General features: G+C 42.4%; 2 protein-coding genes across 2 annotated transcripts; both read left to right on the forward strand.

Annotated features, from left to right (window-relative positions):
* The first annotated feature begins 13536 nt into the window (after positions 1 to 13536).
* Positions 13537 to 14498, forward strand: LOC123347408 (olfactory receptor 11A1-like). Its single transcript, XM_044984824.1, has one exon. It carries the CDS (start codon positions 13644 to 13646, stop codon positions 14496 to 14498), a length of 855 nt encoding a protein of 284 aa, XP_044840759.1. The 5' UTR covers positions 13537 to 13643.
* A 9148-nt stretch (positions 14499 to 23646) lies between these two features.
* LOC123348542 (olfactory receptor 11A1-like) lies at positions 23647 to 24562 on the forward strand. The gene has a single exon (XM_044986055.1). It carries the CDS (start codon positions 23672 to 23674, stop codon positions 24524 to 24526), a length of 855 nt encoding a protein of 284 aa, XP_044841990.1. The 5' UTR covers positions 23647 to 23671; the 3' UTR covers positions 24527 to 24562.
* The last annotated feature ends 776 nt before the right edge of the window (positions 24563 to 25338 follow it).

Genomic DNA, 25338 nt, shown 5'->3' on the forward strand with positions numbered 1-25338 from the left:
TTCACCATGCTATCTTTGCAGAATCAGTATTTGAATGCAAATGTTGAATCTTAGTAGAGGAAAACTCAAATTACAAAAAGGTGAAGCAAAATATAATAATAATGGTCAACATTTGATGTTAATTTCAAATCATATTTGTCTATTAGTATTTAGTGTTACTAGCCATTAATTTCCAATTGTACTAGTGTACTAGTGTCACATTCATTTCATCTCACAAAAAGTGAAATAGGTTAAAATATAATAATATTTAGATGTGACATGTGATTCATAATACAAAACTGGGAGGGGAGGTGTTTGAAAGAGATTAAGCGATTTGGGAGCAGAAGTGCCACTGAAAGTGAATGATGCTTTTGAATACCTCCCTCAGAACTGATATATAATAGAGGGCTATATTCTCATCTTCATTGCACCAACAGAAACAAGAAGTAAATATGAGATTTGCAAAAGAACTTAAGTGAAATATGTAAACAAAATCCTATCGGTTTCCAAAGGGAAATGGGCATCCTTCCTTTACCTTAAAACCATTGAAATCAATATGTGGTTTTATATGTTATATCATATTATATGCTAAGGGGTTTATCATAGTCACCATGTAACAAGAAAGGAAGGAAGAAAAAAAGTTCACCAACAGAAAAATGAATTACTAAATTTTACTTGAAATAAAATTAAAATTCTTACAGTGTGTAGATCTTTAGAGCTCTGACAATCTACTAAATAACATGCGTCTGTAACTCTGATATTCCCAAGAACATATTAAAGTGAAGAAAAGAGTAAAAATTCACTCACTTGTTTGTGAATGTAACCTATAAGCAACAGAGCCAAATCCAGATAATTTTTTTATTCCATTCTTTTAAGGAAAAATTATCTTTGAAGTTGATGAGAGTCTTGCCTGAATAATATTAAGTAAAATCTAAACAAGAATTATCAAAAGGTTTTGGCTTTTTAATCTATATATCCCAATACACATTTATCTTCCAGTATATATATACTCATCTCTCTTTGGCTCTATTGCATATGTACTCACCCACTATGTCTCTCTATGTGAATATGTACTTATTTCTCCATCACTCTCTCTACATATATACTCATCTATCTAATAGCTCCATCTCTCTGCATATATACCCATCTAGCTGATTTCTCCATTTCTCTATATACTCATTTATCTAGTGCAGGGGTCAGCAACCTTTCAGAAGTGGTGTGCCGAGTCTTCATTTATTCACTCAAATTTAAGGTTTCTCTTGCCTGTAATACATTTTACCCTTTTTAGAAGGTCTCTTTCTCTAAATCTATAATATATAACTAAACTATTGTTGTATGTAAATTAAATAAGGTTTCAAAATGTTTAAGAATCTTCATTTAAAATTAAATTAAAATGCAGAGCCCCCTGGACCGGTGGCCAGGACACAGGCAGTGTGAGTGTCACTGAAAATCAGCTCATGTGCTGCCTTCGGCATGCGTGCCATAGGTTGCCAACCCTTGATCTAGTTTCTCTATCTGCATGTATACTCATCTATCTAGTCTCTCTGATATGACCCAGTGTCTCCCCACCTTTACATTAGTGATTTATGAGGGCATAGAGAACACAAACCTAAGCCCTAAGAAACTTCCCAAACAGAGCTAGAGCAGTGGAAAGTTCCGTCCCTGTCACCTGAGCAGCAGAGAGCAGCAGCTGAGGGCTGTTCCCATCTTCCAGTTCATAGACAAAGATTTCCCCTTTATTCTCTTAGCAAGACAAAGCCGGACAGTTTCTGAACTGCTGCAAGTAGGGACAACCGCACCGATGCTGATGGGTTTGGATCAGTTTCCACCAGGCGGGAAGAAGAGGCTCAGAAAACTCTCGTCCACATCCCCTGGGATCTAATCAGAGAAACATCCCCCAGAGCCTCCCATCACTGGTTACACACCTATGTGTGACGTATTGAAAGGACTTTGGCTGGGATTTTCAAAGGCAGTGTGGATGGAGCACTGTACTGAAACTCAGGCAAGCTGGGTTCAATTCCCATTGCTGCCACCGGCCTTCTGAATGGCTTTAGCCAAGCCACTCCCCACCCATGCCTCACTTTCTTCCAACTGTAAAATTGGGATAATGATGCTGGCTCCTTTGTAAAGCATTTTAAGCCCAAATGGTTGGGACACTAACTTGGGTGAGTCCCTGCTCCAACTCATGCAGTGTAAGGACTTGAACCTGGGTTTCCTACATTCCAGAAGAGTGCCCCTCATCACTGTGCTTTTAGCTATTTCGGCCTGGGGGAAAACACTTTTTCCAAAAAAGTTTGAATCACCTTATTTTCATATTGATGTGGAGAAAAAAAAACAAATTTAGACACCGCAACATTTGTCATGACATAGAATTCATTTTCCAGCCAGCCCTAGCAGGTGAGGTCTCCCTGTAGGAGCAGGGATCAGCCCCTGGAGTCAACCTGGAGAACCAGTGCCATAGTTTGCACCCATACTCAACTCAGTTATCAGCCATGGCCCTTCACAACCCCCCCCCTCCTTTGTGGGTGGTCTAGCCTTCCTGGTAGCTAGTCTCGCTTGTAATTGGCCTGGCACACTCCTGTACTGCTGTATAAACAGTACCTGTCACTATGTGAATCAGGATAGCTCTCCTGAAGTCAATGTAATCACACTGCTCTAAAACCAGGGTAAATGAGAGGTGTATCATAACTGTAATTTTCAGCTGAGTTTACTTTTATTTTAGATAGAGGGAAAATAAAAATGAAGGAAGGAAGAACAAAGTGTGACAAAGTTCCTCCTCTACGTTGGTGGGTCCTGCGCTTATTGGCGGATTTGCTCACCTCAGTGATCTTCTCCTCTGGTGGGACCCACAGTCTGGGTCAACTCCTCCTGTGTCTGATCAGAAGTTGGGAGGTTTGGGGGGAACCCGGGCCCGCCCTCTACTCCGGGTTCCAGCTCAGGGTCCTGTGGATTGCAGCCGTCTATAGTGCCTCCTGGTACAGCTGCATGACAGCTACAACTCCCTGGTCTACTTCCCCATGGCCTCCTCCAAACACCTTCTTTATCCTCACCACAAGACCTTCCTCCTGGTGTCTGATAACGCTTGTACTCCTCAATCCTCCAGGAGTACACTCTCAGCTCCTTGCGCCTCTTGCTCCCAGCTCCTCACACACACCAAACTCACTGACTGACTGGGAGGCTTTTAACTAGTTCCAGCCAGCCCTTGATTGGCTTCAGGTGGCCCAATCAATGTAGCTATCTCCACTGCCTTCAAGAAAGATCTTAATTGGCCCCAGGTGTCGTGGTTAACCTGGAGCAACTGCCATTTGGTTACCATGGTCCTAGGGATTTGGTTAGCCTGGGGCTAACATACCTGTTCCTTACTACTTTTCTGTAGCCATCTGGCCTTGCCCCATCACATAAGCTATCCATGAGAGAAAGGACAGTGTGTTCGTATCTCTCTCTATCACATACTTGCATTGACTGCTTCACAGAATATTCACTGTTGAATGGGAGGCACCTTAGAAATTTGAAGGTGAAACTATAGTCTTAACAATGAGCAGTTTCATAGCCCATACACACTTGAAGGCAACATGTTCTAGTAGATAAGGACTTGGGTACCACTCCTAACTCTGCCACTGGCCCATTGTGTGACCATGTCTAGATCATTAGCACTCTCTGGGTTGTGTTTCCCCTCCCACCCTTCATCTGTCTTATCTAGTTAGAATGTAGAGTCAGGGTTCACCTCTAACTATGTATCTGTACAGCACTGTGATGTTCCCCTCTGGTGTTATCTGGAGCGATGATCTGCTAGGTCACTCCAATCCTTGACTCTGGGAGCCAGCCTTACCCTGCTCTGCTGTAAGAACCCCCACTCCTGGACTGTTCACGCACAGCCTCCGGCATACAAGCTGCTCCTTGGATTGTGTGATCGAATGACACTAGCCAATATCTTCAGTCCCAGACACAACCCTAGGAACCTCCATCTTGCAGTGCCCAGTTACGCTTGCTGGACGCTGCAAGCTTATATGAATTGGTTAATTTAAAAAAGAAATTGATATGTACCCGGCTTGTTATACTAAGAGGAGCCTCTGACACACTTCAGACCAAATGCACTGCTTCAGGTAGAATAAACAAACAAATTTATTAACTAAAAAGATAGATTTTATGTGATTATAAGTCAAAACATAATGAGTCGGATTTGGTCAAATGAAATAAAAGCATGATGCATTCTAAGCTGATCTTAACTCTTTCAATGCCCTTACAAACTTAGATGCTTCTCACCACAGGCTGACTGGTTGCCCTTCAGCCAGGCTATAATAAATCTCAAGGCCAGAAGAGACCACCACAGCCAGTCAGTCTGACCCCTGAATGCACAGGCCATGGAATTTACCCATTCTGATTTTTAAAAAAATCTAATCTACCTCCCCACTACAGTCCTCCAAGGCTTAGACACACTAGTTGCCAGCAGATTGTGTCTTATTTTATGGTTGTATTAATCTGATTCACACCAGTTGGGGATCTGACCCCCTGACTTCAGCGGAACCCTGATGATTTCTATCAGCTGAGGATCTGCCAGCACTGGTCTGGCTAGCAAGTTTCACTGGTTTAGGCTGTGGAGCCCAGAGTTAACATAGAGGCTGGGGTTTTCAGGAGAGCTTAAGGGAGGTACGTAGTCAGGTCCTGCTGAAAGTCAATGGGTGTTGGGTATCTAGCACCCACTGTCTCTGGGAATCTTCCCCAGACACAAACCGTGTCGGGTGAGATTTCTGCCCTGGGGGCAAAGGGTAGAGCTATTACTGAGGAGTCGGCGAGAGGCCAGCTCAGCACTTGGTGCTATGGTTATGGCTGCATACAGCAGAAACCATGGCTAACAGTGAGGACCAAGCACTGCCCTTCAGTAGAACTGCATAAGCTCTTATACATGAGGGACTCACTAGTTACCTCTGGGTCAATAGCAGGCTATTCCATTGTTAAATCAGAACTCTAGAGGTGACTTCATGGGGGCACCACCACTGCTTATCCTTGGTCAGGCTGAGACCCTCTGCTCCCTGACACATCCAATCCCTGTCTTTCTCTGGGCTGGGGTTTTTCTCATGAGAGGGAGTTTTCAGTCCAATCACTGTCTATTTATGCATGTGGAGAGCTCTACATCTAGGAGCTACTGCCAACATTCCCGTCCCTCCTGTAGCATAGTGAGGATGGGGTATTAGCAGCAAAGCTCCATCCATACGCACAGAGGGTTTTCAGATGGGTTGGGATTGGCAGTGCGTTTCAGAGTAACACCCCATTGAGATGAACGGGGCACTTCTCTTCTTTCCAAGTTATAGTTTCAGGCTCTCTGCAGATTCAGGCACCATTGCTACATTGATTACACTTGGGGAAATTTCCCCTCTCTCAGATCTCTCATATCACATCCTCAGCAGACTCAGACAGATGTTGCTGCTCCACTTACAATTTGTTCATGTGTTTTAGATGTGTCTTCGCAACCCCAAAGGCCCTTTGACTGGCAGCTGCTCGGAGGAGATACTACCCCTTTTTGAATGTCTGGAAAGCACCTGGCCACTGCAAACAACCAGAATGGTCAATTTCTTTAATTACTACAAGAAAAGTAGGTGTTCTCCATTCTTTCCACTGCCAAAAGGAAATGCAGTGTATCTTCAACTATGGTATCATAGCCAGCACTGCCATACTGAGACCCAGATAGTCAGGTGGCCCCCATCAGCATAGGTACATTGCGGTCATTTATACCAGCTGAATGATTGCCTGGATCGCCAAATTTCCCATCTGACCTGCCATTCTTTCAAAGCAGAAGCTTATCACATGCATCTTTCATCTGTTATCCCCCTTGGGTAATGAATCAGAAAGTCACTTAGTGGGATTAGTTCAAGAGAACACACAACTTGCTAGGAAAAAAAATAGGATTCAGAGGTGCAACAAGGGAGAAGATACAGACACTGTGTTTGGCATCTGATTTTCTACAAGAAAGAGAGCAGAATAAATATTGTCCTGCAAGGCAAACATTATCATTTGGGTTTGTTTCCAAGAATTTTAAATGTGTGTGCATGGATGAGCTGAACACTGGAGGAACAACATTCTCAGTTATTGAGAAACATATAGGTCTGCTCCACTGGAGCATATGTGCCAGATCCCAGTTGGTGTAAATCCACCCTAGCTCTGTCGGAGACAGTGGGTCAGATCCCCAGCTGGTATAAATTGACTTAGCTCTATTTGAGTATAGGTACCAGATCACTATCTTGTGTAAATCCACCAGTTGCACTGATGTCAGTTGGAGATCTGTCCCTTTTTCTCCAGTTACACAGATGGGTAGCATAAATAGGAGAGTGATTGTCTATCCTAAGAGCAAAGTCCTTTACTCAATGCAGAATTCTCTTGCCAAGCAAAATTTCCTCTGACCTCCATAGTAGTTTTGCTAAGGAAGGGCTGGCTTCTGCCCTATTGAAATCAATGGGAGTGTCAAACTGTAAGAAGTGCATAAATACTGAGAAAGACTTCATGGTTTGTCTTCAAATTCCTTCCATCTTGTGTGCTTGAGCTGCAGCTTCACAATCCTAGATAACAAATGGAGGCTGGATTTATGTCCTCTAACAAAGCTAATATCACACACAAATACAAAACTGGGAATAACTGGGTACGGTGGTGCTGGAATTAGGGGTGCTGGGGGTGCTGCCGCATACCCTGTACTGAAGTAGTAATAACAAACACCAAATTCATGGTTTCCATGGTTTCCATCAGGTACAGATCCACTATAAAAATTGTTCCAGCACCCCAAATGGCAAGGCAGTAGTACGTCAAAAAAAGATCTGGGGGTTATAGTGAATCACAAATTGAATATGAGCAAACAATGTCATGCAATTGCAAAAGAGTGTGTTAATTGAAACATCGTATGTAAGACAATGGACATAAGTGTCCCACTCTGCTCAGCACTGCTGAGGATTTAGCTGAAGTACTCAGGTCTCCTGACAGCAATTATGGGCCCTAAGGTAGAACAGTGAATGGGCCTCACACACACACACAAGCTGTGCCTGTGCGGACACGGTACGCCTGACATTTGGGCAGTTCTGTGCCTGTGCTGGCTGGTGCCCAGTGAGCTGCCGGCTGGTTACTGAGCATGCTCTTCTGGCATGGCTAGAGCTTCCGCATGCCCGCCTGGTAGTGTTGCCAACTGTCTAATCGTTTAAACCCAAAAATGCTTGCCCCACCCCCTGCCTTGCCCCCTGCTCACTCCATCCTCCCCCCCCCTCACCCGCATCGCTCACTCTCCCACACCCTCACTCACTTTCACCAGGCTGGGACAGGGGTGTGGGGTGTGGGAGGGGGTGCAGGGTACAGTCTGCGGGAGGGAGTTTGGGTGCGGGAGGGAGAGCGGGGTCAGTCTCTGGGAGGGAGTTTGTATGCAGTGTGTGGGCTCTAGGCTGGGGCAGGAGGGGGGCAGGGAGGTGGTGCTTACCTCGGGCGGCTCCTGAAAGCAACTGGAACACCTCTCTGGCAGCGGCTCCTAGGCAGGGTGCTCCAGGCACCACTCCCAAAGCTGCAGAGTTGGCACTCGGGGCAAGGCAGCACATGGAGACCCCCTCCCCAGGGGTCGCAGGGACATGACGGCCACTTGCAGGAGTGGCATGGAGTGAGGGTGGGCAGGAAGCCTGCCTTAACCCTGCTGCACTGCCAGCAGTAGCAGCCACAGACCCATGGACCCTTTTCTGCCCCTCCCCCATCCCCCATTGGCGGGCCTGGGAGTACTGTGTCCGGGTCTGGGTCCCACACTTTAAGAAAGATGTGGACAAATTGGAGAGAGCCCAAAGCAGAGCAATAAAAATAATAAAAGGTTTGGAAAACCTGGCCTAGGAGGAAAGGTTGAAAAGAACTGGGTATGTTTAGTCTTGAGAAAAGAAGGCTGAAGAGGGACCTGAAAAGGATGGTGATCAGTTGTTTTCATGTCCGTCAAGGGTAATCTGCAGTAAAGGAGATTTAGGATAGATATTAGGAAAAACTTTCTGACTCTAAGGACAATTAAGTACTGGAATAATTTACTAAGAGAGGTTGTGGAATCCTCGTTATTGGAGGGTTTTTTTAACAACAGGTTGGACAAACACCTATCAGAGATGGTCTAGATATACTCGGTCCTGCCTCAGCCTGGGGGGATGAACCAGATGACCTCTCAACGTCCCTTCCAGCTGCGTGATTCTGTGATTTCTCTTGAGCATTAGCCTGTTAAACCCAGGGTTGTGAGTTCGATCTTTGAGGAGGCCACTTAGGGATCTGGGGCAAAAATTGGTCCTGCTAGTGAAGGCAGGGGGCTGGACTCGATGACCTTTCAAGGTCCCTTTCAGTTCCAGGAGATTGGTATATCTCCTATTATTATTATTTATTTATTTTAAATTAGATTCATAAAGCAACTATGTTGAAGCTCTTTTGAAACTATGTTAAGGAATCTGTCACACACATTTAAAAAATAGCACTATATAAAATAATTGTAGCCCATATTAAATAGTTTTAAAACTGGCTGTTAGTACATAGGTCTGTTTGTAAGCCTGGGATAGAATTTCGGGTTTGACTTTTTGATGCTCTTATACTAATATGTGTAAACAAGAGACAATGACACTGTGATATTGCTTCTGCCTAGTCAGCTGGATTTGTTAGTACAATGGGAACAGGCCAGAGCAGTTAAAGTGTTATTCAAGAGCACCCTTTAAGGTTGCCTTAACCCCTATCTCAAGCCAAAGTCAAGCAGCCAGTTGGGAGGGGTAAAGGGGCTTGCAGGGAAGATATAAAATGCTAAAAGATCAAAGAAATGCCTGTCTTTGACCGCAACACAACCTCACTCCTTACCCCTCCCATGGGGTACAAGAAAGGTGGGACGAAGACCCCAGGCCCAAAATGACCCTAAGTTGTAAGGAGTGGGACTGTGGGTGTGCATTTCAGGTACAGTAACTCCTCACTTAAAGTCGTCCCGATTAATGTTGTTTTGTTGTTATGTCGCTGATCAATTAGAGAACATGCTCGTTTAAAGTTGTGCAATGTTCCCTTATAACGTTGTTTGGAAGCCACCTGCTTTGTCCATGGCTTGCAGAAAGAGCAGCCCGTTGGAGCTGGCTGGTGGGGGCTTGGAACCAGGGAGGACCAGCAGCCCCACTAACCCCTAAGTTCCCTGTGCAGCAGCTGCCCAGCATGCTATCAATTACCAGGCAGTTCACCTGTCCCTCCCCGCACTGCTATGTGCTGCTCCTGCCCTCTGCCTTGGAGCTGCTCCCGGGAGCCTCCTGCTTGCTGTGTAAATGGGGGTGGGAAGAGGGGTGCTGATGTCAGGGTGTCCCTCCCCCTGCTCCTGCCTCCCCTCCTGTACCCTATCTCCACGGAGCAGGGGGGACACAACACTGGTAAGGACGGGGGGAGCTTGCTGGAAGCAGCTGCTGTCTCAGCTTGGTCTACGATGGGATGTTAGATGGGATGGGACCTGAGTTACTACAGAGAATTCTTTCCTGGGTGCTGGCTGGTGACATGCTCAGGGTTTAACTGATCGCCATATTTGGGGTCGGGAAGGAATTTTCCTTCAGGACAGATTGGCAGAGGCCCTGGAGGTTTTTCGCCTTCCTCTGCAGCACGAGGCATGGGTCACTTGCTGGAGGATTCTCTGCAGCTTGAGGTCTTCAAACCACAATTTGAGGACTTCAATAACTCAGACTTAGGTTAGGGGTTTGTTATTGAAGTGGATGGGTGAGATTCTGTGGCCTGCGTTGTGCAGGAGGTCAGACTAGAGGATCATAATGGTCCCTTCTGACCTTAAAGTCTATGAGTCTATGAGTCAACTTGCTGATCTACTTAAAAAAGCAGTGTACTTAGAGTGGGGTCAGCGTACTTAAAGGGGCAATGGGCATCTCTCTCTCTCTCACACAGGGTATGTGTCTCTGTCTCTCTCTGCCATGCTGTCTCCCCTCCCTCCATTTGATCTGCCTTGTACAGTGTGAGGCTACATCAACATCAATGTGTTAACCCTTGAGGGCTCAGCTGAGTGCTAGTTCATCCACCCTCTGACTTCACCCCACAACCAAGCTTCACAATCAACATTGCTGTGTACAGTATTAAATTGTTTGTTTGAAACAACCCCCCCATTTACATTAATTCTTATGGGGAAATTGGATTCACTTAACATCATTTCTCTTAAAGCAGCATTTTTCATGGTTATGGAACACATGTTTGCTGGAAACTAACCCCAATAAACATCACCTTGTCTACACATCAGACTTCTGGTGTTCTGCTTTCTGTCTGCATGACAAAAACCAGCGTAGAGGGTGAAGAGAGAGCCCTCTAACACTGGTGAATTGTCAAAAGTAATTGTAAATGGTGAATCATTTAATAGATGTGTTTCTAGTGGGGTCTTGCAGGTGTCTGTGCTTGGTGCTGCCAAAAAACATGATGACGTGGCAAATAATAATGACATGTCGGTTATCCAGGCTGATTTAGGTTCCTTGATTAATTGGGTTTATTTGAACACGTGTTTCAATACAGCCCCATTCATAGATTCATAGGATCATTGAAGATTAGGGTTGGAAGAGACCTCAGGAGGTCATCTAGTCCAATTCCCTGCTCAAAGCTTGACCAACCCCAACTAAATCATCCCAGCCAGGGCTTTGTCAAGCCGGGCCTTAAAAACGTCTAAGGATGGAGATTTCACCAGCTCACTAAGTAACCCATTCCAGTGCTTCATCCCTCACCCTAGTGAAATAGTTTTCCCTAATATCCAACCTAGACCTCCTCCACTGCAACTGGAGACCATTGCTTCTTGTTCTGTCATCCTTCACCACTGAGAACAGTCTAGCTCCATCATCTTTGGAACCCCCCTTCAGGTAGTTGAAGGCTGCTATCAAATCCCCCCTCACTCTTCTCTTCTGCAGACTAAATAAGCCCAGTTCACTCAGCCTCTCCTCATAAGTCATGTGCCCCAGCCCCCTAATCATTTTTGTTGCCCTCCGTTGGACTCTCTCCAATTTGTCTACATCCTTTCTGTAGGGCAGGGCCCAAAAATGGATGTAGTGCTCCAGATGTGGCCTCACCAGTGCCAAATAGAGGTTATATATCTATGACAAAGGAAAACTGGTCATACTTGCGGGATGGGGGACTTATACTGGAAAGCAGTGACTCTACTTAGCAAAAAAAAACCCTGAAAATCCTTTCTTTTAGCTTCCCCCTCAAAAAAATGTTTTTGTCAAAATAAAATATATTTAGGGTTTTCCAGATGAAAATGTTAGATGTTTGGTTGAAAACTGAGAAATTTCAGCTGAAAACAAAAGGTGTATTTGGACTGAAAATGTTTGGTTTTCAGATTTTCCAGTTAAGAGGGTTTTTTGTTTTTGTTTGTTTCTTTGTTATTTGGCTAGTTATGAGGTTTTTTGTAAGCAAAAAAGGGACAAGATTTCTATGGTTTTTTGTCATTCAATATTTTGCATGTCAATATGGCTTGATAAAATTATAAATGCTGAGTTTCATGTCATTTTAAATGTAGAGATTTTAGCTGATATTTTCAAAACTGCCTTGGTGATATGGATACTCAAATCCCATTAAATCTAATAGGAACTGGGGCCCATTCTCCTAGGCAGCTTGGAAAACCTCAACCTTTAAGTAACAAAGGTTTGCACTGTACTTTTAGGATTGCTGCTTTCATCTATGTTAGTAGACACCTGGTCCTAAATATTCCAACCACCGGAACTGGCACATCTGGAACTGAACAGTGGGGGTTCAGGGCTAAATAGATGAACCAGTACAGAATGAGATAAAAAGCCAAACCTTTGTAAGTGTGGGCTGTAAAAGTCATATCCTCTATGGATCAGCATGGGGCTTCAGGGTTAGGGACAGGGGCTGGTAACATACACTCATGAGTAGGTCATACCAACACTTATCCATATGAGTAACTTTTCTCAGGTACATAGTCTATTGAAAGTGCTTGTAAGCCTGAGTCTGTAGGCTATAAAGAATCTCTGCAGAGATAGATATAGATGATAACTTAACAGCACCTTGACATTTAAATTGAGATCCACAAAATTCACTACATGAGCTCTAAAAATGTTTGTGATTTTGGTCAGTCTGAGTTTGCATGTTCCTATGACTAAATAAAGTCACAAATACTGAATTTCCTGGGGGGTTAAATGTACAGATTTTAGCTGGGATTTTTAGAGACCTCTACTGTATGTTCGTATCTCCCAGGAAACTTCGAAAATATGAGCCTTTAAATGACTTGATAATGCCAAAGGTTTGTAGAAGTAATGCTGTGCACACTTCATAGATCCTGGGACAAAGAGTTGGAAAACCTGGGTCCCTTTTCTAGTGCTACCACTGACTTCTAGCACTGTCACTTTCCTGCTATGTGCCTCAGTTTCCACCCCCACCTTTAAACCATTTAGATTGTGCTCTCAGCATGGCGAGGTCTATTTCTTACTAGGTGCACGCACAGGTCTTAGCACAGTGGGGCCTTGGTCTCAGCTGAGATCTCTTGGCCTTAAACCAATAATAGCAGAAATGTAAAAACCTTACTGACATAACAATACTTTGCCTTTGATCAGTGGACACGGGTAGTATGAGAGATTCAAAGCCCTTTAAAGGATGGGATGTCCATTCCCCTTCCTTCTAATGGAAATTAGGCATCTAAATCCCTTAGGCAACTCTGAAAATCTCAACCTGAATGTTGCTGTGAACAGATAATCTCCCCGTCCCACAAAACTTTTCCTTCACCAGGGAGTAGCAGATGTATGTTGATGGGTTGATTTAGAGTTAATATTAGCCAGAGAAAAAGTAGAAGGCGTTTCAGAGGAATGTCTCCCTCCATTCATTGCTTATGAAACATTGGTTTGGAACTGAATTCAACTGAGTGTTTGAAGTCAGGATGAAGACAGAGTCAGAGATTAGAAAGCTGGGTAGAAAAGGAGAAAAACAATTCAGCCTGGGAATACACAGCTAATTCAGAGAGGGAAAGCCAGTATAAACATGTACTGAATCGAAGGGCAAAACCTGGAAAGCTGTAATAATGAAAGATATCTATCAATGTTCATCTGCCTCTCTATACTTCATTTCCAAAAACTATTCTCTCTCTCTCTCTCTGCTCATTCATGCTTGAATGTGTCACTCTGTTTCTCTCTTTGTCAGTCTACCTATCCATTCGTCTGTCCATCAATCTCAATCTGTCTCTGTTTGTCTGACTTTCCATTCTTTGATTCAAACAACCTCTCTCGCTCTTTCGCGCTCTCTCCCTATCACATGATTATTGCTGTGGTGTCTGAGTGCGTTATCAAAGGACAAAAAAGTGGACATGCATTTTCAATGTGATAGAGTTACCAATAAAGCTAGTAAAGGTTTTTGTAGAGACACGGAGCCACCATATGATTGCCACTAGGAGAGATCCGAGTGAAAACTCCACAAGAAAAAAAGAAAAAGAAAAGTTGGAACACATGTAAACCAATTTTGTATAAGACTGATCTCCTTGCAATACTAGTTGATACTTAGTTAATACTAAGCATACTATAAAGTTTCTTTTCTTCCCCCAGGTTCACTTCCAAGCCCATGCAGAAGCTGGAAATCAAACGTCCATCACAAAATTCATCCTACTGGGATTCGGGGATCTCCCTGAAGTACAGATCCTTCTCTTCCCTTTGTTCCTAGTGATCTATGTTGTGACCATGGCTGGGAACATCCTCATCGTTGTTCTAATTGTGGCTGATCAACACCTGCACACCCCCATGTACTTCTTCCTGGGGAACCTGTCCTGCTTGGAGATCTGCTACACCTCCACCATCCTGCCCAGGATGCTGGCCAGTCTCCTGACAGGGGACAGAACTATTTCTATTAGCGGCTGCATCACGCAATTTAATTTGTTCAGCTCTCTGGCAGCTGTAGAATGTGCTCTCCTAGCAGTGATGTCGTATGATCGATACTTAGCAATATGTAAACCCCTGCACTATGCAGTGCAGATGAATGGCAGCGTGTGCCTCCAGATGGCATCTTTGTCCTGGATTAGTGGCTTCCTGGCTAGCACTGTCACCACGTCTTTGTTAGCACAGTTCACTTTCTGCGGCCCGAATGAAATTGATCATTTCTTCTGTGATTTCACCCCTTTGATCAAACTCTCCTGCAGTGACACCAGCCAGATGAAACTTGTGACCTTCATACTTTCCTCCATCTTCACCCTTCCTGCATTCCTATTAACTGTGATGTCCTACATTTCTATCATTGCCTCCATCCTGAGAATCCCTTCCACAATGGGGAGGCAAAAGGCCTTTTCCACCTGCTCCTCTCACCTCATTGTGGTGACAATTTTCTATGGGACCTTAATGATTGTCTACATGCTCCCAGATAGTGCTACAGTGGGAAACCTGAACAAAGTGTTCTCTATCTTCTACACAGTCCTGACTCCCATGGTCAACCCCCTCATCTACAGCCTGAGGAACAAGGAGGTGAACAGGGCCCTGAGGAAAGCTCTTGTGAAATGTGCGCCTTTCCCACAAAAATCAGGAAAGACAAACTCGATTTGCTAACGTTAGCATGAAATGGAGGTACATAAAAACATGAGAACGGCCATACTGGGTCAGACGCAAGGTCCATCTAACCCAGTATCCTGTCTTATGACAGTGCCCAATGCCAGGTGCCCCAGAGGGAATGAACAGAACAGGGAATCATCAAGTGATCCACCCACTGTGTCGCCTATTCCCAGCTTTTGGCAAACAGAGGCTAGGGAGACCATCCCTGCCCACTCAGATCTTAGGATGCTGTGCCCCATTCCTTAACACCCACCCCTCTGGTAAACTCTAGTTCATATGTGTTTTTTTCCTATGAAAGTAATAAATAAAATCATTTTCTGCAAGAAATATGGCACTTTTAATATTTTTTTCAAATAAAATCACATTTAAAGGATTCTTAAAATGTTTCATTTACCCACTGTTTGGTAAATGGATAAAATTCATAGCCATTTCAATAATATGTTCAATAAAATGAAAAAAAAATTGAAAAAATTCTACAAAAACTATTGAAATAAACTTGTTTTTAACCCCTTGAAATGAAAATATTCCCAATTTCTTTATTTTGTCTTAACACAACATTTTCTCTAAATGGTGCAAATTCAGCGGGGAAGAAAACCTTGTTCTGGCTATGTCTTTGGGTCAGGAAATCACTCTTTTCCTTTAACAATTTACCTTGCAGGTCAGTTCTAATATAGTGAAGCCATTACCATCATCTAGTCCTCAGACTATATGGAATATAATTTCTCTCAGTACTTCCTATATTCAGTCTTGCTTTAAAGACTTCAGGTGATGGAAATCCATTACATCCCTGGATAAGTAGTTCCAATTGTTACTTAATCTCACTGTTAAATATATATTACTTATTTACAGTCTGAATTTCTCTAGCCTAAGCTTCCATCCATTGGATCTTTTGACACGTTGTGTGCAAGATTAGCCATTTAATCAATGTATCTATCTGTCTGACAAAGCTGGTTGGTTTTTTCCCCAATATGGAAAATTATCACCAGTAAATTTTTACTTTATTTTTTTAAAGGAAGGGCAAAAAACTACTGAAAAGTGAAAATATTTCAGCCTTAAACCATATATATATTTATATAATTTGTTAGGGTCCTACTCATAGGAAGATAAGAATGGCCAAACTGGGTCAGACCAAAGGTCCATGTAGCCCATTATCCTGTCTTCCGACAGTGAACAATAGCCAGTTGCCCCAGAGGGAATGAACAGAACAGGTAATCAAAATTATGGTCAAAATTAATTGAGGAAAAAAATGTCTCAGTATGTCTTTGCATCAGGAAAGCTCTCTTTTCTTCTACTGTAAATTGCCTTGCATAATAGTAATAACACAGTAAAGAATGACCTATCAATCTATCTATTGAGCTATCCCTCTACACATTCATCTATCGATCTAATGACCTATCTAACAGTCTGTTTGCCATCATCATTATCTACTCCAGGCTCTCTCCCTCTTTTTAAAATAAAATAAAATATTCCCTCTCCCTTATTCCTTGTTTTTTCATAGATACAAACCTATTGAATTTTAGACACATCAATAAAACAATACTTTTCTTTCACTATAGTCTTCTGAAATGGACTTGGTATTGAGAGAACAGGGATCCAAATACACCACCATGTATCACAGACCTCAGTGTAAATCTAAGTCCCTATCAGAACTGGACAAAGACACCTTGCTAACCACCAGTGGTCTGAAAGGATAGTATACATTACATCACCACACAACAAACAGGTTGCATTACAAAAGAGGAAGTTTGAGATTCCTTCGTGTTTTCTTCCTGCTAGGGGGTTTAATAGGCATATAGCGTGAGTTATGGATGGTCAAAGTTTGTAAGAGGAGTGTGATGGGGTTACCTGGTTAATATTCATATTGGACTTTGAACACAGGGTCTGAAGTTCTGCATATGTAAATGAAGTAGGAGCAGTCAAACATAGACATTATGTTACTAGCCATTACTATTCTTGTTGCTACTACTACATTTATTTGGCCAACTCACACTGGGAGTTATTCAGTGGTACTAAAGGGGGCAAACGTTTCTATAGTTTCATAAAGCTTCAGGCCAGAAGGAACCATTAGCTCATCCATTCTGCCCTTCTGTTCATCACAGGTCATTACATTTCACCCACATACTAAGCCCAATTATTTCAGTTAAACTAACGGTATTTCAGCCCTCAGAAGACTAAGCTGTGGTATGCCACAGCTACAGAACAGGAACATAAGAACAGCTATGCTAGATCAGACCATTGTTCAATCTAGTCCACTATCCTGTCTTCTGACAGTGTCCAATGCCAGGTGCTTCAGAGGGAATGAACAGAATAGAGCAATTAGTGAATGATCCATCCCCGGTCATCCAGTCCCAGTTCCTGGCAGTTTAGGGACACCTAAATCATGGGGTTAAGTCCCTGACTGTTTTGGCTAATAGCCATTGATGGACCTATCCTCCATGAACTTATCTAAATCTTTTTTGAACCCAGTTATATTTTGGCCTGACAACATCCCCCAACAATGAGTTCCATGGGTTGACTGTACGTTATGTGAAAACATACTTCCTTTTGTTTGTTTTAAACCTGCTGCCTTTTAATTTCATTGGGTGACCCCTAGTTCTTGTGTTATGTGAAGGGGTAAATAGACTGAGGTGCTATGAGTGGTTGAGGTCTCTGCTGTGGCAGGGAATTGATCCGCTGTGATGTGACCATTTGATCCTAGCAGATCACGCTGAAGAGAAAGGTGAAATCCCATGAGGTCCCAGCAAATCTGACCTGGAGGAAAGACCTTGCCAATCCCAAATGTGGTGACCAGTTAGCCCCAGGCAGGCACCTACAGCAAGCATTCAGAACACTGCTCCAACCCTGAATATGGAAAGGGTGCAATGCACCCCTGTACACTCCTGCACTGGATACAGGAGGATGGTATGGGCCCAGGAGGAGATCAATCATAACCCCTACCAGAGTAGCACTGTATCAGTCAATATCGCCCTCTTGGTCTAATCCAGGAGCTGAGCTCGTGGTAAGGACACGATTAAGCCACTTACTAATTATACTACTACTGCTTCTGTGACTTATTCCACCGCCATCACCACAACCTGTATCCATGTTACTACTGCTTTTCTTCTTCTAGCTTGCATCCCATCTAAACAGAGTCAGCTCTTCAAGTGCTTCTCCATTCCAGTCTGTCCTGAAGCAGTTCCTCTGAAACTTTGCAACTATCCAGATCCTTTTGTAGGACATCCATCCATCTAGTTTTGGGTCATCATTCTGTTACCCTCCTCTTCTAAGATCAACAATCTGTTTCCCATCTGTTATTCCAATTTTCCTTTCACAAGCCCAAATGATCTAAGCCTGGATTCCCTTAGTTTTTCTATGATCGGTACCACCTTCACACTTCCTCTAATTTGTTCGTTCCAAGCATGGCCCATCCTTATAACTCCAAGCTTAACTCCTTAACAATTTCATTTCTGCTTTATTCAAGATCTGCTTTGGTCTCTAGTAACTTGTGTCACTACTATTGTTAATTAAACAAGAGTTTTGCCTTTGACTTTAATAGGGCCCAAATTTCTTGCCAACACTCTCTATGTAAGCTGGACAATTGCTCTGCCCTGACTCCTCTTCCATGTCTCCAGCCCCACACCTTCTTCTTTTCTCTTTGGCAGAGCTTTTTGAGACCTCTGGAGCCTGTGGTGTGTAAGCTGAGATACATGGAAGCCTATTATTTGCACATATCCTAGCAATGAAGCTTTGATCATATAGCCTAATGCAGAAAAGCTACAGCAACATGTGGCCATAAAAACAAATACCGCCTTGTTCTGAGGCTGTGACGGACTTTCTGTCACCTCTAACCTCTAGGCCTCTGGGTATTTCTCTAGTAGGAATTAAAAGAATCAACTACACATGTTCAATTTGCATGAGGACCCACTAAACAGTGGCAGTGGCTTCGACAGTGTGACATTGGTGACATTGGTGTTTCGTGATGCCACCCTAGTCACAATAACTGCAAAGCAATGACCCGGAGTCCAGCATGACATCACTCACAGCTTGGTTCAAACACAAACCAACTCACCAGCTCTCTAAGCCTGAACCAGACTGATCTAAGCTGTACATTTTTTGATAGCTCGCTATATCAGCTGTAGCCAGCTGTACAAGTTTGGAAGCCTCTGCTCTTTATCTGTGATAATTAAGGGCAGTTCTGGTTGCTTGGCAACATCACAGCAGAGGCTTTTTCAGTGTACCTCCCTAGTGAACACCAAAATGTATATAAATGAATGCCTTTTGTTACCTGGAGAATTGTGCTGAAGCACAGGCAATTTGCTCCCAAGCAGGTAAGTTAGAGAGGAATGGATGAGATTTAAAAAAAGAAAAGGTATTGATTCTTGGGTAAATGGAAAGTATCTGCTTTCTTTTAACATTTATATATATATATATATATATATATATATATATATAAAAACCTGAAAACAGACTACTTTTCAGGTTTGGGGTGGAAATTTTGGAGGTTTGGTTGCAAAAGTACCCCCCAAAACTGCTTTAGGAGAGTTTTTGTTTTTCAATGAACAGTTGAAATTTCCACAAGGGAAAAATACAACACCCCTCCACATACACACACCAAACCCAAAACATTTTTTCACCTGTCCAACTTGAAAGGTTTACATTTCTACTGGAATGTCTGAAAAAAATCATCCATGCTTTTAATTGCCAATGGGAAATAAGTATCTAAATCTTCTAGATGCTTAAAAATTATAGCCAACATGTTTTATCTATTACTATATTTTGGGGCATGTCCTTGCATATATACATCTGTGTATATATGTGTATATATGTGAATATAATTGTGCTAGTGCATTGGATTGATTTTTAGGTGATTACGGTCATATGCCTGTGTGCATCATTGTTTTTATGTTCACGTATACAAACTGGTCTACTGGATAGGGGAGAAGCAATAGATATGATATATCTTGATTTTAGTAAGCCGTTTGATGCAGTCCTTCATGACTTTTTCATAAGCAAACCAGGGAAATGTGATCTAGATTAAATCACTATAAAATGAGTAAAAAACTTGCTGAAAGGCTGTACTCAAAGGGTACATCACATCCACTGTGTCCGCAAGAATCAGAGCCCATATCTATAGACTTGGGCTTGTAGAGATTATGGTATGGCATTAAAAATAGTCAGTTTGAATCCCAGGGAGAGGAATGGGTTTCAGAGCCTGACATCCAGCCCAAGTCAGAACGTCTACATAGCTATTTTTAGTGTTGTAGCATGAATCCTACAAGACCAAATCTGCAGACCCAGGTTCTGAGACTCACAGCTGTTGGGTAGTTTTTTGTGTGTTTTTGTTTTGTTTTGTTTTGTTTTGTTATTTGCCATATAGATTTATCCAAAGAGTAGTTATCAATGGTTCTCTGTTGAACTAGGAGGATGTATCTAGTGGAGTCCCCAGGGTTCTGTCCTGGGTCTGGTACTATCAAATATTTTCATTAATTATTTGTATAATGGAGTGGAGAGTATGCTTATAAAATCTCCAGTTGACACCAACCTGGCAGGCTTTGCAAGCACTTTGGAGGACAGGCTAAGAATTCAAAATGACTTTGACAAATTGGAGATTTCATCTGAAATCAACAAGATGAAATTCAATAAAGGCAAATGTAAAGTTAGGAAGAAAAAGTGCAGTGGAGAGCAATGAAATTATCAAAGGCTTTAGCAAACCTGAGCTATGAGGAAAGGTTAAAAAAAAGGGCATGTTCACTTTCGAAAAAAGAAGACTGAGGGGCGACCTTATAACAGTCTTCAAATATGTTATGGGCTGTTACAAAGAGGATGGACATAAAAAGTTATGCTTCAGAAATATGCATTGACGCTAGTTACATTTATAATAGGGTTTGACAAGTTACAAAACTCTCTATACATCATGAAAACCCAACCCATCATTTTTTAACAGCTCAATAACTTGTTGCTTTGTTCTATACTTTTCTCATCTCTGTTTTGGATACTACATTACAAACCAGGTGCTCAAAGGATGGCCACCTCAAAGGTGATTACCCATCAACTTTGATGACACGTGGCTAGAGACATCAGCTTGTCTTTTGTCTTTGAGAAACCAGTCTACCCGCTCTTACTGTCCAGAGGGCCCTGTTTACTACTTATATGTAAACTGAGGTATACATTGAAGTATGTGCTGGGCTAGGCAGCCATCCAATGAAGAGTAGAGTCATATCCTCTATGGATCAGCATGGGGCTTCAGGGTTAGGGACAGGGGCTGGTAACATACACTCATGAGTAGGTCATACCAACACTTATCCATATGAGTGACTTTTCTCAGGTACATAGTCTATTGAAAGTGCTTGTAAGCCTGAGTCTGTAGGCTATAAAGAATCTCTGCAGAGATAGATATAGATGATAACTTAACAGCACCTTGACATTTAAATTGAGATCCACAACATTCACTACATGAGCTCTAAAAATGTTTGTGATTTTGGTCAGTCTGAGTTTGCATGTTCCTATGACTAAATAAAGTCACAAATACTGAATTTCCTAGGGGGTTAAATGTACAGATTTTAGCTGGGATTTTTAGAGACCTCTACTGTATGTTCATATCTCCCAGGAAACTTCGAAAATATGAGCCTTTAAATGACTTGATAATGCCAAAGGTTTGTAGAAGTAATGCTGTGCACACTTCATAGATCCTGGGACAAAGAGTTGGAAAACCTGGGTTCCTTTTCTAGTGCTACCACTGACTTCTAGCACTGTCACTTCCCTGCTATGTGCCTCAGTTTCCACCCCCACCTTTAAACCATTTAGATTGTGCTCTCAGCATGGCGGGGTCTATTTCTTACTAGGTTCACGCACAGGTCTTAGCACAGTGGGGCCTTGGTCTCAGCTGAGATCTCTTGGCCTTAAACCAATAATAGCAGAAATGTAAAAACCTTACTGACATAACAATACTTTGCCTTTGATCAGTGGACACAGGTAGTATGAGAGATTCAAAGCCCTTTAAAGGATGGGATGTCCATTCCCCTTCCTTCTAATGGAAATTAGGCATCTAAATCCCTTAGGCAACTCTGAAAATCTCAACCTGAATGTTGTTGTGAACAGATAATCTCCCCGTCCCACAAAACTGGGATTGGGTTGGCTGACATGTGCTACTCTCATAATTTCAAGATGTTTCATTTCAATGTTGACCTTTTTTATTTTTTACTAGAAGTTAAAATAAATGTCAAAGTGAAATGCAAAAATGCAAATGTGGATGCAAAAATAATTGGAAGATTTTAATTTAGAAAATGTTGAGACAAGCTCAATCATTTTGGATTCCCAACACAAGAAAAAGTGTCAAAACGTTTTCTTCTGAAAGAACAGTGTCAGTGCTGATAAACTGGCATTTTACAGTGGAAAACAAGTTTTTTTGTTTGGTTGGTTTTTAAAAAGAGTCCTGACCATCTCTATATCTAACTATAAATAAAATGGCTGATTTTTTCAAAAGAACAAAAGGGAGGACGGTGTTCAAATCCCACATGGAAACCTCTGCCGTTGTTATTGCTGCCATCAGCTAAAATGTCAAGGCAGGTTTCCCCTTCTCCCACAAAGAATAAATAAGGAATTAGGAGAGATGCTGACATTCAGTAGATGGATAGAAGGCAAAATTAATGCAGCTGGGTAGCAGAACTGACACATATAGTCAAGCATAGGCAGGTCTCCTTATTGAAAGATCTCACCTGAATATAGGTGCCGACTCCATGGATGCACCTTCGGGGCCTGGAGGAAGCCGGCATCCATGCCTAGTAATGATGATGAGGAGGATGGAAGATAGATGGCAGAACCCATATCTTGGTGTCAATACAAAGAGTGAAGAGTTCATATCAGAGATTTTGGCTGGTAATACCTCCTCCTTAAAGGTAAACCAATTTACAGATTTATGGAATTTAAGGGCAGAAAGAACCATTATGGTCATCTAGTCTGACCTCATGCATAATACAGGCAAGGGAAGATAAAAGATTTGATAGATCATCCTGCCAAATCCTTTGTTTCCACCTCAACATTTGCCCCTCTAAGTTGGAAAACACTATAGACTCTGATTCAGGAAGGTACTTAAACATATACATAACTTTAAGCTTGTGAGCAATCCCATGTAAGTTAATCGGACTGCGCCTGTGCTAAAAGCTACATGCAAGTTGAGTATCTTCTTGAATTGGGGTCATAATGCTTTAGACAGAAAGGAGACATACTCTGTCTTAGACGTTTCCTTCACCAGGGAGTAGCAGATGTATGTTGATGGGTTGATTTAGAGTTAATATTAGCCAGAGAAAAAGTAGAAGGTGTTTCAGAGGAATGTCTCCCTCCATTCATTGCTTATGAAACATTGGTTTGGAACTGAATTCAACTGAGTGTTTGAAGTCAGGATGAAGACAGAGTCAGAGATTAGAAAGCTGGGTAGAAAAGGAGAAAAACAATTCAGCCTGGGAATACACAGCTAATTCAGAGAGGGAAAGCCAGTATAAACATGTACTGAATCGAAGGGCAAAACCTGGAAAGCTGTAATAATGAAAGATATCTATCAATGTTCATCTGCCTCTCTATACTTCATATCCAACAACTATTCTCTCTCTCTCTCTCTCTGCTCATTCATGCTTGAATGTGTCACTCTGTTTCTCTCTTTGTCAGTCTACCCATCCATTCGTCTGTCCATCAATCTCAATCTGTCTCTGTTTGTCTGACTTTCCATTCTTTGATTCAAACAACCTCTCTCGCTCTTTCACGCTCTCTCCTTATCACATGATTATTGCTGTGGTGTCTGAGTGCGTTATCAAAGGACAAAAAAGTGGACATGCATTTTCAATGTGATAGAGTTACCAATAAAGCTAGTAAAGGTTTTTGTAGAGACACGGAGCCACCATATGATTGCCACTAGGAGAGATCCGAGTGAAAACTCCACAAGAAAAAAAGAAAAAGAAAAGTTGGAACACATGTAAACCAATTTTGTATAAGACTGATCTCCTTGCAATACTAGTTGATACTTAGTTAATACTAAGCATACTATAAAGTTTCTTTTCTTCCCCCAGGTTCACTTCCAAGCCCATGCAGAAGCTGGAAATCAAACGTCCATCACAAAATTCATCCTACTGGGATTCGGGGATCTCCCTGAATTACAGATCCTTCTCTTTCCTTTGTTCCTAGTGATCTATGTTGTGACCATGGCTGGGAACATCCTCATCGTTGTTCTAATTGTGGCTGATCAACACCTGCACACCCCCATGTACTTCTTCCTGGGGAACCTGTCCTGCTTGGAGATCTGCTACACCTCCACCATCCTGCCCAGGATGCTGGCCAGTCTCCTGACAGGGGACAGAACTATTTCTATTAGCGGCTGCATCACGCAATTTAATTTGTTCAGCTCTCTGGCAGCTGTAGAATGTGCTCTCCTAGCAGTGATGTCGTATGATCGATACTTAGCAATATGTAAACCCCTGCACTATGCAGTGCAGATGAATGGCAGCGTGTGCCTCCAGATGGCATCTTTGTCCTGGATTAGTGGCTTCCTGGCTAGCACTGTCACCACGTCTTTGTTAGCACAGTTCACTTTCTGCGGCCCGAATGAAATTGATCATTTCTTCTGTGATTTCACCCCTTTGATCAAACTCTCCTGCAGTGACACCAGCCAGATGAAACTTGTGACCTTCATACTTTCCTCCATCTTCACCCTTCCTGCATTCCTATTAACTGTGATGTCCTACATTTCTATCATTGCCTCCATCCTGAGAATCCCTTCCACAATGGGGAGGCAAAAGGCCTTTTCCACCTGCTCCTCTCACCTCATTGTGGTGACAATTTTCTATGGGACCTTAATGATTGTCTACATGCTCCCAGATAGTGCTACAGTGGGAAACCTGAACAAAGTGTTCTCTATCTTCTACACAGTCCTGACTCCCATGGTCAACCCCCTCATCTACAGCCTGAGGAACAAGGAGGTGAACAGGGCCCTGAGGAAAGCTCTTGTGAAATGTGCGCCTTTCCCACAAAAATCAGGAAAGACAAACTCGATTTGCTAACGTTAGCATGAAATGGAGGTACATAAGAACATGAGAACGGCCATACTGGGTCAGATGCAAGGTCCATCTAACCCAGTATCCTGTCTTATGACAGTGGCCAATGCTAGGTGCCCCAGAGGGAATGAACAGAACAGGGAATCATCAAGTGATCCACCCACTGTGTCGCCTATTCCCAGCTTTTGGCAAACAGAGGCTAGGGAGACCATCCCTGCCCACTCAGATCTTAGGATGCTGTGCCCCATCCCTTAACACCCACCCCTCTGGTAAACTCTAGTTCATATGTGTTTTTTTCCTATGAAAGTAATAAATAAAATCATTTTCTGCAAAAAATATGGCACTTTTAATATTTTTTTTAAATAAAATCACATTTAAAGGATTCTTAAAATGTTTCATTTACCCACTGTTTGGTAAATGGATAAAATTCATAGCCATTTCAATAATATGTTCAATAAAATGAAAAAAAAGATTGAAAAAATTCTACAAAAACTATTGAAATAAACTTGTTTTTAACCCCTTGAAATGAAAATATTCCCAATTTCTTTATTTTGTCTTAACACAACATTTTCTCTAAATGGTGCAAATTCAGTGGGGAAGAAAACCTTGTTCTGGCTATGTCTTTGGGTCAGGAAATCAGTCTTTTCCTTTAACAATTTACCTTGCAGGTCAGTTCTAATACAGTGAAGCCATTACCATCATCTAGTCCTCAGACTATATGGAATATAATTTCTCTCAGTACTTCCTATATTCAGTCTTGCTTTAAAGACTTCAGGTGATGGAAATCCATTACATCCCTGGATAAGTTACTTAATCTC

This window comes from Mauremys mutica, chromosome 13 (assembly GCF_020497125.1).
Source record: "Mauremys mutica isolate MM-2020 ecotype Southern chromosome 13, ASM2049712v1, whole genome shotgun sequence".
Taxonomy (NCBI): domain Eukaryota; kingdom Metazoa; phylum Chordata; order Testudines; family Geoemydidae; genus Mauremys; species Mauremys mutica.

Bases quoted from the DNA above. Each gene is read 5' to 3' on its own strand.
- LOC123347408 (XM_044984824.1), top strand. From the start codon at position 13,644: ATGGCTGGGAACATCCTCATCGTTGTTCTAATTGTGGCTGATCAACAC.
- LOC123348542 (XM_044986055.1), top strand. From the start codon at position 23,672: ATGGCTGGGAACATCCTCATCGTTGTTCTAATTGTGGCTGATCAACAC.